Source organism: Cydia splendana, chromosome 1 (assembly GCF_910591565.1).
Source record: "Cydia splendana chromosome 1, ilCydSple1.2, whole genome shotgun sequence".
NCBI lineage: Eukaryota > Metazoa > Arthropoda > Insecta > Lepidoptera > Tortricidae > Cydia > Cydia splendana.
In genome coordinates this window covers 770,637-789,500 of record NC_085960.1, presented here as the reverse complement: position 1 = coordinate 789,500, position 18,864 = coordinate 770,637, and the positions used below count along the sequence as shown (strand labels likewise).

General features: G+C 37.4%; 2 protein-coding genes across 2 annotated transcripts in view; one reads left to right on the top strand and one right to left on the bottom strand.

The window, feature by feature from the left end:
- Positions 1-18,864, bottom strand: part of LOC134798617 (dystrophin-like) — a 734,075-nt gene that overhangs the window by 325,420 nt on the left and 389,791 nt on the right. The window lies entirely within an intron of this gene.
- Positions 591-18,637, top strand: LOC134806275 (spidroin-2-like). Its single transcript, XM_063779501.1, has 18 exons — positions 591-740; positions 3,629-3,721; positions 4,282-4,356; positions 5,020-5,223; positions 5,582-5,722; positions 6,205-6,222; positions 6,506-6,529; positions 7,353-7,481; positions 7,732-7,767; positions 8,080-8,124; positions 10,799-10,936; positions 11,448-11,468; positions 11,908-11,967; positions 14,969-15,010; positions 15,659-16,987; positions 17,394-17,441; positions 17,965-18,002; positions 18,502-18,637. The coding sequence occupies exons 1-17, from the start codon at positions 656-658 to the stop codon at positions 17,985-17,987; spliced, it is 2,511 nt and encodes an 836-aa protein (XP_063635571.1). The 5' UTR covers positions 591-655; the 3' UTR covers positions 17,988-18,002; positions 18,502-18,637.

Sequence of the window (18,864 nt, the reverse complement as noted above, 5' to 3'; positions counted from 1 at the left end):
CACGGCGCGACCTTCCTAATGACACGGCCTTGCTAATACTTAGTTATTATGAAAATTCTACTAACACTATAAATATGAAAATGTGTAAGTTTGATATTTGGAACACACGCACACATTCACGCTTAAAGATAGGATACGAAATTTAGCACTCGGGTAAATTAAAACCTGAAAAATTCATAGGTACTGTACGATCTTTTTATCCCTGAATTTACTGTAAGGGGATGAAATGAGAGTTAAAAGTAAAGGAAAGCTAAGTAAGATGTTAAGGGGAAACCGGCAGTTCCAATTTTATCTTATTTTATGTTTTTATCTTTATCTTTCCAGAAAAAATCTCAGGCGAATTCTAGTGATTTAACAAATTATCAATTACATGTATTGATGTTCCTTTAGAAACCCGTACACGTTCTTGAAAAACCTTAGCAAGGAGTACATTCCACGGCATCAGCATTCACTAAAACGTGCGCTACCCTACTTAATCAATCAAATAATCGACATTTATAGCGAATCAGCAGCCTACATCGAATCAAATTATATGCCAGTGATTGTAAATTTAACCTAACATGACACGGCCGAATCGATTGTCACGGTGGTGTGCCCTTTAAATAGTGGTAGGTGGTAATGTTGAGCATTGAGTTCGTAGTGAGCTGAAGTAAAGATGGGTCAAGGGGTCCTCAGGAGTCTTGGACTCTTGGTCCTCCTTTGTGTGAGTCGGTCAACTCAGCAGTCAGTAGAGAAATCAGGTTAGTTTGTGATTTTCGTTAAGGTCTTGAAGGAGGAATAGCTTCGTTTTCCACGCATTTGCGGAAAGTGCCCAGCAAAATAAACTATCCAAATAAAGTGTTATATATCTAAATTGGGTAGGAGTTAAGCCCAAACCCCATTTTTTAAATCTAATACTTGAATATTAATTGCCTTCAATTATACAGTATACAAGGTGTTTTTCATTAATTATGTTTGATCATACTCTGAGGGGTGAATATGTAAGTCATACTGAAGAACTTTTACTTTGGGGCCAACCCAGAAATCGCAAAAAAAATTTTGCCATCTCATAGATTTCTGCAAATGTCAATATGTCAATGTTTTCTATAGAACATCAGATTTTCTTGGGATTTCTGGGTTGGCCCCATGAAGAAGCTAAGGTTAGGTTGCTGTTGCATCTGTCCTGCAAACCCTACCGATATTCCATAGGTATTTACTTTTTCAGCAAACGAGAGGCTTGAAAAATAAAATTAGTAGTCTTAATTTTATCCCGGGTTCCATACCCGAAGGATGACAATCTGAACCATATTACTAATTTGTCCATCTCTCTCTCTCATTAAGCATTCTCTATTTCAATAAGAAAAAAAAAACAGACAATTAAAATTTTCTCAGTGCGTTGAGGAACTTTATAGCAATCGTCCCTTAATGGTTTGTTATCGCAATGTTTCCGATTAATCATAGCTCATTAGTAGCCGACTAACATACCGTGCAATAACAAGTACAATCTTTTTTTTCTATTTGAGTTTATCCATAAATATTGCTATTAACGTAATTTTGATTACTGTTGGAATCTCGTAAACTTCCTAATTGTACCTACTAATGACAAACAAGAAACGTTAATTAAAATTGATTGTGGAATTTAACTTACTTACATTGTTTTGTGAAAAAAGTGGCAATCGTTATTGAAAAACGCCAACCGAAACTTAAATATTAATGTAAGTCACGTGACTTTCCGTAGCATCTGTCAACTAGGGTGGAGCGAAATCCAAAATTCTTGAATATGGCAATGGAACCCCTCTAAAAGGATGTCTAATTCTTTATTATTTAAGGGAAAAATAATAAAAAAAATGATTGGTATATACTTTTAGCCCTCTACTATTCGATATATGTATATTTTTAATAAATTTAATTTATGCTTATTTTTTTTATAACAAGTTTTATTCATTAAATAACATATTTTTATTACAGATATACTCGATTCCTATACTTATTTTTGTTTTATAACGTATATTTTTATGACACGGTAAAACCACGTAAATACGGGTTTTATGGAAAATGCCCCTTAACCCGGATATTGTGCACAAATTGGAGTTTACAACCCATAACAGAATCGTGAAAACTATTATGAACATGATAAGATAATAAAAAGAATACTAATATAAGTATATACATGCCTAACATACGTGTGAACATGACCTAAAAAGGGCGTAAGCGACGCCGAAGGGCGAAATTTGACGCTTATTTAAACATATAAGTAACCTTTTTTTTTGCAGTAAAATGATACTTTTCGTAATCAATAACATCGTTACTTTGACACAAGAATGTCTAAAAAAAATAACTTATATAATTTTTTTACACTGTAGCATTTTCCTTGTTTTGCATGAAATTGCTGTTTAATATGAAATTTTGAAATTTTATTATTTCATAAATATTGAAAAATGCACTAACATTTTGGTAATAACTTATTATACGCTTATTAAGTATTATATAATTTCAATAAAATGTACACATATTAGTGAAGTAGTATATTTTAATAATTGATGAAAATTTTCCTTTATTAATTTCTTTAGCGGCTGAGTAGAGGGCTAAAAGTAGTGTTGATTTTGAAACTTGATATAATCACTATAATCTACATGACAAACTGCAACTTTTGGTACCGGTTCCACATTGATAGTCAAATTTTTATTTATTTCCACACATTTCGTTTGCGTTTGTCGATGTATGATTGTCATCTTGACTAGGCCCCTTTTACTTGTTGTTGTCCATCTGACTAAGCCTAATTTGTTAAAACTGATTAATTTATGTTTCTATTGTACTTACTTTATGTCTTTCCCATCACGGAACAATGGTGTTCCGGACCTTTGGGAGGCGTGCGCGGAGCCGAAGCCAACACGTAGAGGCCCTTTTGACACTTTAATGAAATGTAAGGGGTACACCGAGCGGATGCTGCCCTTACCCGTGTCATGGGACGCACGCAGAGGCAGCACCCGCCAGGGTGTAAGGACTATTGAGAGTTGATGGGATCTAAAATGAACTAGGTTATTGGGTGAAAGCGATGGACTAGTACTTACTTTATTATTATAAAATTTAATCTAAATGACCTATAAAACGCCTAAATCAATATTGCATGGTAACTAGCTAATAGTATCAATTTTAAATCTATTACTAGCAGGTAAAATTGTTCGATACACTTGAATGCATCTGAGATAGAAAATGGTAGCCAACAAATTGATTATATTAATACGTAATTTCACACATGTCGTATTTATTATATCAAATTGGCCACGCTTGGCCCTCACGACCTTCTAATCGAGATCATGATAAGTAAATACATACTTTGATAATTTCATGTGTAAATGTTTTTCAATTTATATCATTAAGTATTACATACTCATACTGAACAAGTTCTTATAACAAAAAAGGTAGAAATTCGTATTTCTTGTGTTAAAAACTATATAACATACTTTCATAATTTAATTTTAATAGATGACACGCAGGGGCGGTTAATGTAACAGTTTCAATATACTTTGCCAATTGGCAAACTATACTCTACTATACTCTAGCTATATTTACAACAAAAAAAACATGTAGAAGTCGATAATAAAAACACTTGTTGCAATTTTTTTTTTCTAAAACGTATTTTTTTCAGCTTCAGCTTCGGACGCAGCCAGAACTGGTCAAGCACTAGAAGATAATGATAAGTCAGCGTCAGCCTCGGCATCAGCAAGCGCGATAGCGCAAAGTAAAGTATCCATCACTTTCCGCCACAGATGTTTCTAAGCGGACAAAACTCTTAAAATTATCTGCACAGAGAGAAAGACTACTTCTTGCAACAACTCAATTCAGATTGGATATTGGAAAAATAGAATCTTACACAGATCGACCTAGTCCCAAACCAAGCAACGCTGGTACTATGGGTACAAGCTTTGCTTAGTTTGGGGTGACTTGATACATACTTACATAATATTATAAATACTTAAATATATAGATAACATCCATAACTCAAAAACAAATTTAATATTAATGATGAACATAAAAACAAATATATGCCCTATGGCCTGTGCACAAATATATGCAGTGGACGTCTTATGGCTGAGATGATGGTGATGAAGATGAAGATGATAATAAAAAGAAATGCCGTAACCGGGATTCGAACCCGGGACATCCTGATTTTTTGTCTTTGGTTCTATAGTTCGTTCTGGGTATTATTTTTGTAATTTTGGTTATTGACTGGATAAACAACTCTACTTCATTTTTTTACCTATGATTTATATATTTTATTGACATAAGGTAATTTTTCAGGTGTAGGACATTTCATTCCAACCAGCTACAGGCCGCCATACTATCCAACGACGCCGAACTACCCACCGAGTAATCGTACGTAATTTGTGAATGATCCCTCTTTGTTATTGAATAACATTTTTATGGGACAACCTTACACAAATTTACCTAGTCCCTCAGTAAGCTCAATAACACACACGTAAATGCATTTACCGGGATTTGAACCCAGGACAATCAGCTTTGCAGGCAGAGCCACTACCAACTAGGCTGAGGTCGTTTAAAATAGAAAACATAATAACTCTAGGCCTTAGTAGATATACATAGAATTCAGAACGCAAGAATAGTTTTAAGGGCCTCACAGATTACCAGTTCGCCGGACGATATCAGCCTGTCAGTTAAACGCAAAATGTGACAGTTCCGAAAAACTGACAGGCTGATATCGTCCGGCGAATTGGTAATCTGTGGGCCCGTTTAGGTCATGAAGTTTGTGATCCCCTCTCCTAAATAACCTTTTGTATATGTTTGATGTGGAATAAAGTTAAAAATAAATAAAGTTATTGTATCGGGTGCACACCCTAACCAAACGTATCTGTATAAATATATAGTTTGGCAAGCCATTTTCGTCAGTAGGAAAAGGAAGCAAATTTGAAAAAAGCAGGCGCGAAGGACTGTCGTCCAAAAATTTGGGTATCGCACCTTTTTCTACTGACAAAGTGGGTTTGCCAGAATATATTAATGGTAACTTTGTTTAAATTCCAGAATGCTATCGCGCAGACCAAATCCTCCACGTCAGAGACCCGTACGGGGTCTGCCAGGTGTGCGTCTGCGTGCAGCGGTACGGGTACCTAGAGCCTGTTTGTGGCAGCTGCGCCGAATGCGATGTACCGTGGCCGACGCCGCCGACAACAACGCCGGCGCCGCCATACCCACCGCCGCCGCCACCACCGCCACCACCGCCGACACGTAATAAATTTATTTTGTTTTTTTTTTCTCTCACTAAAGAGACGCGTTATAAGGCGATTACTAAAAGTTACCCGACAGCATAGACAAGCACAAGCAGTTGAATAGTGTTCCAGTTATAATATTGGTTGAAAATTGTTGATCACTACACTTTTTGTATGTTGCGACACTCGTGACATCTAATGTCATGTAGCGGTACTGATAAATCCTAAATAAAGAGAGAATAAGATAAAGGTGTTAGAGGTTAGGTGTAAAAGTTCAACAGCTCTCAAAGAAATGACTCGGCAAGAAGATTTTTGTTTCTTCTAATAAGTGTATAAGGCGAAGAGAGTTGAAAGTATAATTGACTTATTTTTTTCAGCAAAATGCGACCCCATGCCTACCAACCAGTACTTCCAGAACCCGTTAGACCCTTGCCAAGTCTGCATTTGCAAGGCGGCCGAAGATGTGTATGGTCGCCCCGAGGGTCCCGTGATCGAGTGTACTCAGAACCCTAATTGCCGTGAGTTTGTTAATTTATTATTTACCTTAACGGGACATAATCACGTATATTTGAGCTAGTTCAGCTTAGAAAATTACCTCCGACGTTTCAAGTACTGCATTGTCTCCGTGGCCATGGAGAAGACTAGCTAAAGTTAACATCAACATGTAGCTGCATGAGTTTTTTCAAACTATCTGCACTTATTTTCTTTGCTAACAAATTCAACCGGGCTAGGTATATCAAAAGAAGGGCTATTTTGCCTTTCCGCTCATTTTTACTATAGAAATGGCCATCTGTAAGTCTATGTAAATTTAACATAGGTACCTTTTATCATATGTATTATTTTATTAATAAGGATAGTTAGACTCGGTCCTATAATAACAACATCGTCGCCATCAAAAAGGCGTTTTGCACTAAGTAACAATAAAAATATGTTTTTATTAAACTGGTATTAACTTTGAAACTATGCGAAGTAATATTTATATGATATGTTTCTTTTTCAGTTATTCCTACGACGCCACGTAAGTATAAAATTTACTCATAAATAAAAAAATGTATTCATTCATAGTACCTACATGCGCACTTGACACGAATAACTTATATGTACTCGTATTTTCTAACGTCGACTTCAGTAAACGTAAAAACACAATAAAACTTGTCCATTTAAAGTTATGATAATAAGTAGAAAGTACAGAAGAAAGTACAGAATAAGATTCTCTTTGAGCGCTTGTGTAGTCCTAAATTTAACAAATATCCATTTTATGGGTATCAGTATAGAAATTGATTCATACTTTTATTTTACAGCACCGCCAGGACCACCTACACCATGTAAGTTTACCAAATACAATGAAGTACTGGCATTACGAAGAGATAACTGACGGCGATTTAAGATAAATTATTTTTATGCGAACATAATTGATTGCGAAGTTAAGAAGACAAATATACAAGTAGCTTGTCAGCGAAGCGTATAAAATGTATACGATCGAGGTAATATCATCAATATACACGTTTACACCTAGCCTAGCCTCTCCAAACGCCACCGATAATTTAATCGCATATAATTGCAATAGGTACATTCCATATCAATCTAGTTGGTATTGCCCATGCCTACAGAACAAGCCTTGTGCAATCGGATCCCAGTAAATACATTTATTTATATGAATAGCATCAAAGTCATTCTCTACATGTTTATTTAACATATCATGTAAATCGTGGGTTCATTTCATATCTCGAAAAATGCAACAAAAAGATTTTCAAATTCGATGAAGCAGGATCCTTATCATTATCAAGTTATCAAACACAAATGAAAAGTCAATTTTTTATTGTTTATCATCGTTTGGGACTAGGTGTAGTTAGGTCGTTCACTATAAGATAGTCCAACTAAGCTTAATTCTTTTTATTTTACTTGCAATATATGTATGTACGATTGGTCGGGGAAAATCTTGATAAAACAACGCAACCTTTGTGTTAGGGTTTGTTAGAATTGTCTCGATGATTACTAAGTTGCCTGTTGAAAGAAAATTACAGCCATCGATAACAATTTGTATCAAAAATAAAATGTCAGAGTCAAAACTTTTTTTATTGCTCAACTTTACTTCGTTTGAGTTTAGGTGTACTGTACGATCGTCCAGTATATGTTGTCTCCCCACAGTTCCTGTATGCCAGTACTACCCGAGAGACATCTGGTTCGCGCACCCGCAGTACGCGTGCTACAGATGCAAATGCGAGGCATCGTTTATGGGGGAGGTCACCATAGACTGCTACCCTGATCCTGCGTGTGGTACGTACAGTTAAGGCCGACAATTATATCCAATATGTAGATCCGGATCAGTTATTGATCCGATCTGCCAGCGTCAAAAGTAAAATTTCTTCGACCAAAAACGTTACTTTTGACACTGATATATCAGATCCATAACTGATCCAGATCTAATTCGTGGCTTGTTATTAAAATCAGAATATGTTTGTTAGAGACGCTGACCTTGTCGGTACATTTGTTACCTGACTGACACTAACCTCAAATGTTTTATTAGAAATTACAACGACCTTGGCGCCACCTACAACTGCGGGTAAGTTTTCACAAGTCGCATCATATTTTACAAGCTTTTTTTTACCTGATAATTTTTATGTTATTTTTACTCAGAATGACGAACCCTTTCTCTTCTCGAATTCCAAATGAAAAACCGATTGTTTAATTCGGGTGGAAAGCGTCATTTAATTCCTTTGATAACAATGCATTACACTAGTTATTACACATAGCTCCCATTCCTACGGCCTATTGTGACGGAAGGATAACTAGTATAACTACGGATCCCTACACTGAGCATGGCCCGATTTGCTCTTGGTCGGTTTTTTTAAACTACATTTGTTTCATCTTACAGCTCCTACTCCTATCCATGTTGATCCGCTACCTGGACCATCGCCACGTAAGTGTTACTACCACAGATCTACATAGATTGTGCTTAAAGCCAAGGATACGCTAGGGGACAATTGTCCCACGACACGTGTCGTCAGCGACGTCAGTCAAGTGGCGCGACGTTGCCGGACTTCGCTCGACATGCCCGGCGTGTCTTATGACACACACTGGCGTGTCGTGCGATGTCGCGAAACATGTCGAGCGAAGTCCGGCAACGTCGCGCCACTTCACCCGACTTCGCTGGCGACAAGTGTCGTGGGACAAATGTCCCTAGCGTATCCCTGGCTTACAATTATGTATAGTTAGTTAGGAGTGGGCAGAAGCGAACCCATCACGTATATGAACATTTCATATTGTCTGTCTAAAATACTTGAGCGCGTGGTATACATGCAATTGTCAGCATTTCTCGAAACAAATAAAGTTCTCCCAACCCTGCAGTCTGGTTTTCGCAAATCTCGTAGCACGACGACGGCACTCCTAGATGTAGTTGATAATATTCTGTCAGCACAAAACGAGGGTCATAGTACGATAATGGCACTTTTAGATTTTTCACGTGCTTTTGATGCCATAAACACCCAATTATTACTATCCAAAATGAGATACTATGGTTTTGAGTCAGATACGGTCGCATGGTTTGCCAGTTATCTTAGTGGCCGCACGCAAGTAGTTCAAATCTCAAACGATACTAATTTATATGCAAAATCAAAGCCATCTGTCGTCTCCAGAGGTGTGCCGCAGGGCTCAATCTTAGGTCCGCTCCTTTTTATTCTCTACACAGCTGATGTCAGTGGTATTATTAGGAATTGTAATTTTCACCTTTACGCTGATGACATCCAAATTTACATCTCTTTCGACCCAATTGACACTGGTTATGCCGTTGACAAATTAAACAAAGATCTTGAGAATATTACAGCCTGGTCCGAGTCAAACTGTTTAGTGTTAAACCCTAGTAAATCCAAAGTTATGTTTTTTGGTTCCAAGAAACAGATTAAACAGGTAGAAAACCATCAACCAATTATCATTATCTCGGGAAATGTGGTAGAACGTGTATCGGAGGCGCGAAATTTGGGAGTATTGATGGATGAGTCATTGCGTTTCGAAGGTCACATAGCTCAAATTGTGAAGAACACATTTTACAGACTTAAAGTACTTTATCGGATTCGCGATTTCCTAAGTGTTGACTTGCGAATTAAGCTTTGTTCTTCATTAGTACTCTCTAAATTTGATTATGCTGATGTCGTTTATGGCCCCCGTTTATTAGCTAGTACAGACCGGATGGTGCAAAGAGTGCAAAACGCCTGCGCACGTTACTGCTTTGGAGTCGCACCACGAGAGCACGTGACGCCATATTTGAACTCTGCGCGTATTCTTAAAATGTCACTACGCAGAGAATTGCATCTTTCATCTCTGTTATTTGGTGTTTTTAAAACGTCTAAACCAGAGTATCTGTTTAATAAGTTTAAATTTCGCGGTAGCAGGTCAAGCTTGTATGGAATCAGATCAGTTTGCAATGATTTGTTGTTGCCTCGTTGTCACTTCGCCGTTTTCAAAGGTAGCTTTAAATACTCAGCAACAAAATGTTGGAATAACATACCGCCACCTATCAAAAACTTAAATACAATTGGCACTTTTAAATTAAAACTCAAACAACAACTTCTAGAATTTCAAAGCACGCTACCTTCTGGTACTAGAGTAAAACCGACGTATCTGTAGTGGTCGAAATCGTACTTATGCGCCGTTCAACTTTGTTAATCTCAGTACCTATACATATAGTAATATTATTACATTCATGTATTTCCTCAATATATATTTATTACCCAACGTATTTATTAAACCTAAACATTAAACCTACCTTCACATATGTCATAGTATCATACAGTATAATCTTATAAATGTATCCACAAACAATCATATATACACATAACTATATTATCTTCTACACAATCTAAAATAGTGTTAGCCATAGTTTCCGACAAGCAGCAAGCAAATTCATATTGTACGAAGGGTCGGCCTGAAAACCAGCGTTGTAGTAGGCAAGCCTGCTGCAACACATGCTGAGGTTCGCTCCTTTTTAACATCATAATTTAAAAAAATTATATCTACATGTAAACATAATATTTTTTGCCTATTTAAGTTTAATTCTAAGCTTATAATGTTTTGTAGCATTGCCTGTAAATATTTTTCAATGTGGTGTTAAATAAAATTTTTCTATGTCTATTCTATGTCTATGTCTATGTCTATATATTATATTATTCCTGAATTCAATACTTCCAATGACACTTGATATCATCCCGATTTTGGTCGCACTTTTGATAATTGACAAGAAATCTTGTACATTGTAGATCTTCTTCTTCTTTGCTCATTCCCACATTAGGTGGGGCCGGCTCTCCAAATTCTTCTGCGCCATGACATTTTGTCTAGGGTTGTCGGATCAGGAAGCTTCTCCTTCTTTAATAGACTGGACATACTGGTCCACCACATCGTTAGGGGCCTCTACCTCTTTCTTTTTCCGGCAGGTATAGCGCTCTGTTTTTCATTTTTGACTCTGATATATCATAAATCCATAACAAATCCAGATCAAAATCTATAAGCTTAATTACAATTAGAATACGCCTAAAGGTGACCGACTAGGCTAGGAGGCCGTGAGGCCGTGATAAGTAATCTCCCCCCCCAATTTCCCCCAGACCCCTCATGCCGCCCCTACACCCCCGGGCAGGTGTTCCAGCACCCGTGGGACCCGTGCCTGGAGTGCATGTGCATCGAGGCCTCCGTCTCCGGCATCATCAACGTCCAAGTCAACTGCTACACTAAGGCGGAGTGCTGTAAGTTGAAACAGCAACACTCTTTACTGTCCATTGGATCTTACGCCTTTTGTAATAAGGTCCACCGATGGACAGCTAACAATGTGGGCGATGGTAATGTTAACGGATTGTAAACCTTATTGAAAATACATAAACTCCAACTAGTTAGTGGTGTTGCCGTTAGTATGGTCCACACTGTTAATCCTAAAATTGGCAATTAAAAAAAAAGTGTGCGTTCTATTCATGAAATGCCAGAATTACTACATGATATTAGGTCAGATTTGACATTTTCATCATGAGACCAACTGATGATTTCATGAAATGATTACCACATCATGAAATGATCAATTTAAAAATCTAGCCACGGCAGATTCACTACCAAGTTTAGAGTGAACTGTGTGTCAAACAGTCGCTTATACATATTCGCTGCAAATGCTTTGTACCGATCTGTTTGTTATCGTTTGTCATTCATTTATCTTTTATAAGTTCTGCGTCTGTCATTTTACTTAATAACGTATAATTTATTTTACAGGTATAATTCCTCCAGATCCTGGTAAATACTTATTTTAATTTTTTTTAAGGAAAATAACAAAAAAATTGTTTGTTTATGGTTTACCAAAGAGTTGGTTAAACGTACACAGATGCAGATAAGGGTTCAGTCAGAAACAATAAATTTCACAATACTTATAGCGACTAACGACTTATACAACTGAATAATCTATTACTCACTTAAGTATTCTTGAATGCTATGGCAAATGGACCAGAGTGTATCATTTTCATATTTGAGTTAGGCCGGGCTAATCTGGTATTGGGTCGTAAATTTGACGGACGAGAGTACTGCGGGAAAAGGGAAATATTGCTTTTAACAAATGTGCTTACTTCTACTTCTCAACTTGGGGCAAATATCTATAGGACCGTGACCCTAATTGCTATGTACAAGTATAACTTACGTTACAGTAGATGGCGCTGTTAAAATTTAGTCTTTTATTTAGGTACTTATCCACCAGGCCTACCGCAGCCACCGGGCACTTACATCCCAACACCACTGTCGCGTAAGTATTTTAAATTAGTAAATAAATATTTAAGGACTATCTTACACAAATATCTAACTTATTTAATACTAAAAATATAAACATGGCATTATGATTCGCGCCAATGAATAGGGAGCTTCGACGCTGCCCCCTACAGTCCATGCGCGCAACCCTCTTTTCACTCAACTTTTGGCTTTAAGCATAAAAGAAGAGTTAACAGACGGATAGTGTTTATATTAGTATATAATTAGCATCTGTTCGCGAATTCGCCAGCATACTTAAAAGTAAAAAAGCGCGCAAAAATATCTCGCACAATTTTATTTGTAAACCAACTAAAGACCGTGTAGAATATATTTAAACGGGTCACTCACATTTATTTAGATTGAAACGTGAGTGACTCGTTTTAATATATAATATATCGAATATGTCTGAGTAGGGTTCCCCTCATCTGGCATAATATTGTTTGTCAGAAATACACTTCGCATAACATGTATCGCAGAAACACTTTTAGTCGAATGATAATTTTGCATAACTATTACTTGGCATTACTATTACTACGCATACAATACATTTTGCAGCATATTATTTAGCAGAAGATTACTTTCGCCGACTTCAGTTTAGCATAATTTTATGTACCATAATCAACCTGCAGCATACTCTTATTATGGCATAGCGATAATTTCTGCTATTAGCAGAAAAGTGGGTTAAGTTAAGTAATAACCGCAATCCCAAAAAAATTGAACCTGAGCCAGAAAAGAAGGTTAAGTATATTAGGTTGGAACTGCGGCCTCCTATAAAAATGAACGGCTGCCGGAAAAGTAGGGTAGGTTAGGTTAAAACTGCGACCCCCTACAAAAACGAACAGCTGCCATAAAAATAGATTAGGTTAGGTTAGAACTGCGACCTCATACAAAAACGAACGGCTGCGAGCAAAGTAGGTTAGGTTAGAACTGCGACCTCAACAAACACGAACACATGCCCGAAAAATAGATTAGATTAGAGCATAACATTAAGATAGGTAGGTACCTATCATTAGATTAAATGAAATTTATTTCATAATCTTTTTACCCGACGGACTTTATAGTTACTGATTATTTTACCGTATAAACACAGTTTAAAAACTAGCAAACAGCAATTCCATCATAAGTATCATAACTCTATTCGTCTGTATGTTACCTCTTCACGCTTAAACCGCTAAAGTGATTTACGAGTAGATCGAATTTGGTATGCAGATAGTTTGAGACCCGTGGAAGGACAAAGGGTAATTTTATTAAATCTTTAACACCATTCCTCGTAGACGAAGACTGAACTTGATAATTTTATGTCACCTAAATATTATGCAATACATTTATCAGCGAAAACAATATTCGTTTAAAAGACTATTATGAACATCAACAGTATGCCAAAACATCGTTCTGGATTTTAAAACTCTGCGAAATGATTGTATGCTAAATAATATATGTAAAAGGTAATTCTGCCAAACAACATTTCTGCCAAGTAACATTATGCAATACAAAAATATGTCAAAAAACTTTCTGCAACACATTAGTAAACCGTCTGAGTATTACAGTAGTTGGGTCCATAAACGAAGATGATCCCGAAATTAGTTGAACAAAGTGTCAAACAACAGTTCACATTGAATGATTGTTTTGTAAAAAAATGTTGAAACGAACGGTAAAGCCCTTTATATTTCTACCATAACGGCACAACATACGTAAGCCAATCTGTCGCTCGATCATAAACTTTAACGTTTTAACGATTACGTTAACCGTTTTTACCGGTTGTACGTTTAAAACCGCGAGGAACATCAACACAATACGAGTACATTCACTTGCAACAATAAATTAAATTTACTCTTCGAAGGCCGCAAAAATATGTGACACGCTCTTATGGCTCTACAGATAAGATCGTGTACCATATTATTGCACGTGACTGTAGGTACATATGTTGGGTTAACATGTATACGAGTACAATGTTAATAGGTATTTATTTATATTATAATTTTGACAACTTCTTGGCATCGGATATAAGTAACAATTTTATTAAATGCCTTTTTACAAAATGTTGAACTCACAATAATCGTAACCTGAATTTGAGTTATTATTATTAACATATGTTTCCATATTTTTGGCCTGGGGCTTATGATATTTTATTGCGACACAATTGTCACCTTCGCCCTCTAGTATCTTACATCAGCATGAAAAGCTCAGAATCTCGGAAAGGTTATTATGCAGCCGAGCTGCACCTGAATGCTCCTGTTTTCAATAGCTTGCCCTTGACACATATCGCGGTTCAACCATTGAAGACGTGAGATGTTTTCTAAGAAAGTTTGTTTTTACTTTTCAAGAATTACATACATTACTACTTCTAATTTTAGTCTAGTATAAAAAAAAATACATTTAATCCTTCGATTTTTTTTAAAGAAAATTATAACTAATGGTATAGTAAAACTACTGGTATTCAATAATCATAAAATTTTCCACTTTGTACTTTAAACATCTGGCGTAGACGTACATTATCTTTGCTTAAAGAAAACTATACGGTTTTTTTTTTACAATACAAAAACACTTCGTATCTCCAAGGCACAATAACAAAGGCAATACAAAGGTTTAAAGGTATCGTTCTAGAAATCAAGTTTTTATTAGTCCCATCCCAAACGCAATAAGGGTATTTGCGGGGAGCGATCAATCGCCAACGACCGGGCATGATTGACCACCGGGCAAAGTGTACTTTCCACCCATTTATCGGGTTTGCCCCCCTGGCTACATTGATAGGTGTTTTATTGTACTTTTGTTCGGTTGGATCCCGGTTTAAATGTGACTTGTCTTTTGTGATATGGCTGATATGGCGATGTATCAAATGTTAATGTTCAACGTGCATTTAGCAAAAATAACCATTCGATTTTATTTCTTATTCTCGTACAATAAAGTTCAAATCATTAATGGATTTTCAATAACTGTTACGGCTGTTATGCGTGATGGAGTAGTAATTAACTGTTTTTTTTTTTACTTTTTATTTGCAGCTTACAACAATGGCAACTATTATCCAGGAAATATGGGACCAGGTAAACAACTATCTAACTAAATTTGAGATGAAACTTCGTTCTGACCTATGTAATAGCGTGAAAATGAATAATACGTACCTATTAAATAGTATGCCAGTTGCTATTTTCATGGTTTGACGTTTTTAATTCAAAAATCAGGTGTATAAATAAAATAAAACTCTAGTGACGACCGGTCTGGCCTAGTAGGTAGTGACCCTGCATGTGAAGCCGATGGTCCTGGGTTCGAATCCCAGTAAGAGCATTTATTTGTGTGATGACACAGATATTTGTTCCTGAGTAATGGTTGTTTTCTATGTATTTAAGTATTTATTATATATATCGTTGTCTAAGTACCCACAACACAAGCCTTCTTGAGCTTACTGTGGGACTTAGTCAATCTGTGTAAAAATGTCCTATAATTTTTTTTATATATATTTAGTTTGATATTTACCAGTTATACTTCGTTGATTAAAACAGGAAGGAAATTAAGGTCAAAATTCGCATTGAGATACATATATCGAGGACCATCCCAAACCCACTCTTGATGATGATAATGAAAGAATTAAATTAGATATTAAACTAATAAAGCTGTTACTACCTATTGACGTTCGCGAGAGACCCTCTCCGAGTTTTGTCGTTAATAAAAGTGTTACTAATTTAAATTTTCAGGACAAATAGGATCTGCGATAGCGAACGCAAACGCTTTCTCCGAAATCAACGGAAACGGACAAGGCACCGCCAACTCAATAGCCCAAGCGGAGGCAGCGGCCCAAGCTGCAGCGCAAGCCCAAGCCCAAGCCCAAGCCGCCGCACAAGCCGCTCAGAACAACGTCAACCAATATCGTCCAGGCCAAGATGCTGGATCTCAGGCCGCAGCACAAGCTCAGGCCATAGCACAGGCTCAGGCCGCCGCACAAGCTGCTCAGAATAACCTCAACCAATACCAATATTACCCAGGCCAAGATGCTGGATCTCAGGCCGCAGCACAAGCTCAGGCCATAGCACAGGCTCAGGCTGCCGCAGAAGCCCAAGCCATAGCACAGGCTCAGGCCGCCGCAGAAGCCGCTCAGAATAACTTCAACCAGTTCCAACCCTACCCAGGCCAAGATACTGGATCTCAGGTCCAGGCACAAGCCCTAGCTGAAGCCTTAGCCGAAGCTCAGGCAAACTCTAACCGCGCTTATCCAGGCTCTTATCCCGGCACCTGGAATCAGGGAGGATTCCAACCAGAAACTTATCCAAAGAAATTGATCATTCAGCAGCCGGGCCCGTATTACCAACCAAGTGGTAACCAAGGATTCCCTGGTGGTAACCTAGTCTTCCCCGGTGGAAACCAAGGATTCCCCGGTGGAAACCAAGTCTTCCCCGGTGGAAACCAAGGCCTCCCTGGAGGTAACCAAATCTTCCCTGGTGGAAACCAAGGCTTCCCCGGAGGTAACCAAATCTTCCCCGGTGGAAACCAAGGCTACCCTGGATCCGCCGGACTTGTTAATTTCGGAAGCGGAGTTTCCCAGGCCCAAGCCACTAGCAATGCCCAGGCAGGGTATGGAACAGCGCAAGCTCAATCTGACGCTATTGCTCAGGGAGACTCTCAAGCGATAGCGGATGCTTTGGCTCAAAGCAATGCAGGATACTCAAATGGATTATATGGAGCGGGAAGGCCAGACTCGTTGGCTCAAGCTCAGGGAAGCGCACTATCTAACCTCTATCAGACAGGTTACAAGAATCCACCATACGGATACGGTGGATCTGGTGCTTCAGCCCAAGCTCAAGCCGAAGCTGATCTAGGATCAGCACAAGCTATGGCAAATGCATTAGCTCAGCAGTTAGCTTCGCAGGCTCAGGCTGACGCTTCAGCTAATGCTAATGTAATGTCTCAGCCGGCGCTGTATCAATCCCCGTCGTCATATTTCTACCCTGGAGGAGCCCAACCGGTGAGGACCAACGCAGCGGCCCAAGCTGACGCACAGGCGGTAGCCAATGCCATGGCTGATGGAGGTAAAGGTTACACATATGTACTCTTATTCATGAAACTTAACAATCTTCTGGTAAATATTGTCTAGCAGACACAAATATCAAAATGACAGGGGATCAACAGCTTGTTAAATTTGACAGATGTTTATGAATAACGCGAATAGTATTTAAATGTACATACCTAATTAACTTCTCATACTACCTACATTCAACAATAACAAAATCCAACAACTAAATTCGATTTCGTTTCCAATTTTCTACATAACCGAATGCTAAAATTTAAATAACAGTTAGGTAAACCATATACTTCAAAATTTAACTGAATATTTTTTTTATCCAAAATCTCAAATGGTTTAACTCTACTTCAGTACCTACTCTTTTTTTTCCTATAAGTATCCGTGTCTGTAAGTAAAATAAATTAATTTCACAGACGCGTCCGCCCAGGCCCAGGCATCAGCAGCGTCCGCCATAAAAACAGGTGTGTATATCACAAAGGAATTCTACGTCGAAAAAACCCTCCACACACTCAAAGGAAAGTATCTCAAACAATGCCCCGTGCGTTATCCAATACAAAACATTGTTTGCCAAAGAAATTTTTGGCGAGCTCCGGGCATAATTCTTAACAAGCGTATACCGGTAATCCCTTGGCATGCCCTGACAACTTTTGGGACATAAATTAAAAATATATTACAAGACCAGATGGTGTGCGGGTCTCATGCAAATTCTATTTAATCAAACTTCCCTTGAATCCGTCGGGGCTTATGAGTATTAGAATTTTTCAGACGAGTCAGTCGGTGGAATAATTTTAAAGTCACTAGTTTAAGTCCAGTAAGAAAGGGATTTGAAATGATGACTAAGAAGTACTTTAATCCTTTTGTAAAATTGAACTCATCGTTTTGATCCTGGTTATTTTATAAAGTAATTAATTCTGGTAAGAGACACATTATTGGTCCATTTTTCAAAGCAAAAATTAATATAAATGACGCATTCTACTATTTCAGGTGATTCAGATTCACAGGAGTAGAAAATAATTACTGTAGTAAGTAAAAAATTACAAACCTACTTAATATTTATCATTAAAAAAATGTTTATTCGTTCACTACATAACTTCATGTTCATTCATAAAAATATTATAACATTTACTGGTGTATTTAATAACGGGTCACTCACGTTTGTTCCCCCCATGCAATATGCATTTAGGGTGAGAGCTAAAAGCATGTGCCGTCTCCGACTGTTTGTGTGTTTGTCCATACGAACGAATGTTTCCTAATATCTTCAAAAAGGATCGACCGAGTTAGTTGCGGTTTTCTGTAGAAGACTAATGATACACCAGAGATAGTCTTGAATAGGTTGTAATTCAACATATGGCGCTGCTTAAATCTTGCGGCGATTTTACATTTTATATTAATAGTGATTAAGTCTGCTACAGATCCCCATTGTAAAACGACCATGTCGAGCATGTTTCGACTTATACACGTGAGTGACCCGTTTTAATACATTGAACTTGTTTGAGTCTCACATGAATTTTATGTTTTCAGGTACAACTAGCTCACGACTCAAGCGACTAAGCCATGAAGACGGACTCGAATGTAATGTAGTCTAAAAGTGTGAAGCAAACCGAACGAAGCACTTTTATTTATTTCGTAATTGCAATTATATGTTCGGGGCAATACAGTGTGTGTTTTATTTTAACTATATTTTTGATATTATTTACCTATATTTATTATTTATTTCTTTTGACGATCATAATATGTTTTCTTGTAAATTGACATACTTTAACAATTTATAATGTCGTGCTTTTATGAAAATAATCTAATCTAATCTTATTCTGATTTCGGACCCAGGGTCTTGTTCCAAGAATACTTCTGTGCCTGTATTATAATAACAATCCTTGTGGTTTA

Bases quoted from the DNA above. Each gene is read 5' to 3' on its own strand.
- LOC134806275 (XM_063779501.1), top strand. From the start codon at position 656: ATGGGTCAAGGGGTCCTCAGGAGTCTTGGACTCTTGGTCCTCCTTTGT. The intron at 6,530-7,352 runs GTAAGTTTACCA...GTCTCCCCACAG, and splicing joins GCCAGGACCACCTACACCAT to TTCCTGTATGCCAGTACTAC. The intron at 11,469-11,907 runs GTAAATACTTAT...TCTTTTATTTAG, and splicing joins TATAATTCCTCCAGATCCTG to GTACTTATCCACCAGGCCTA.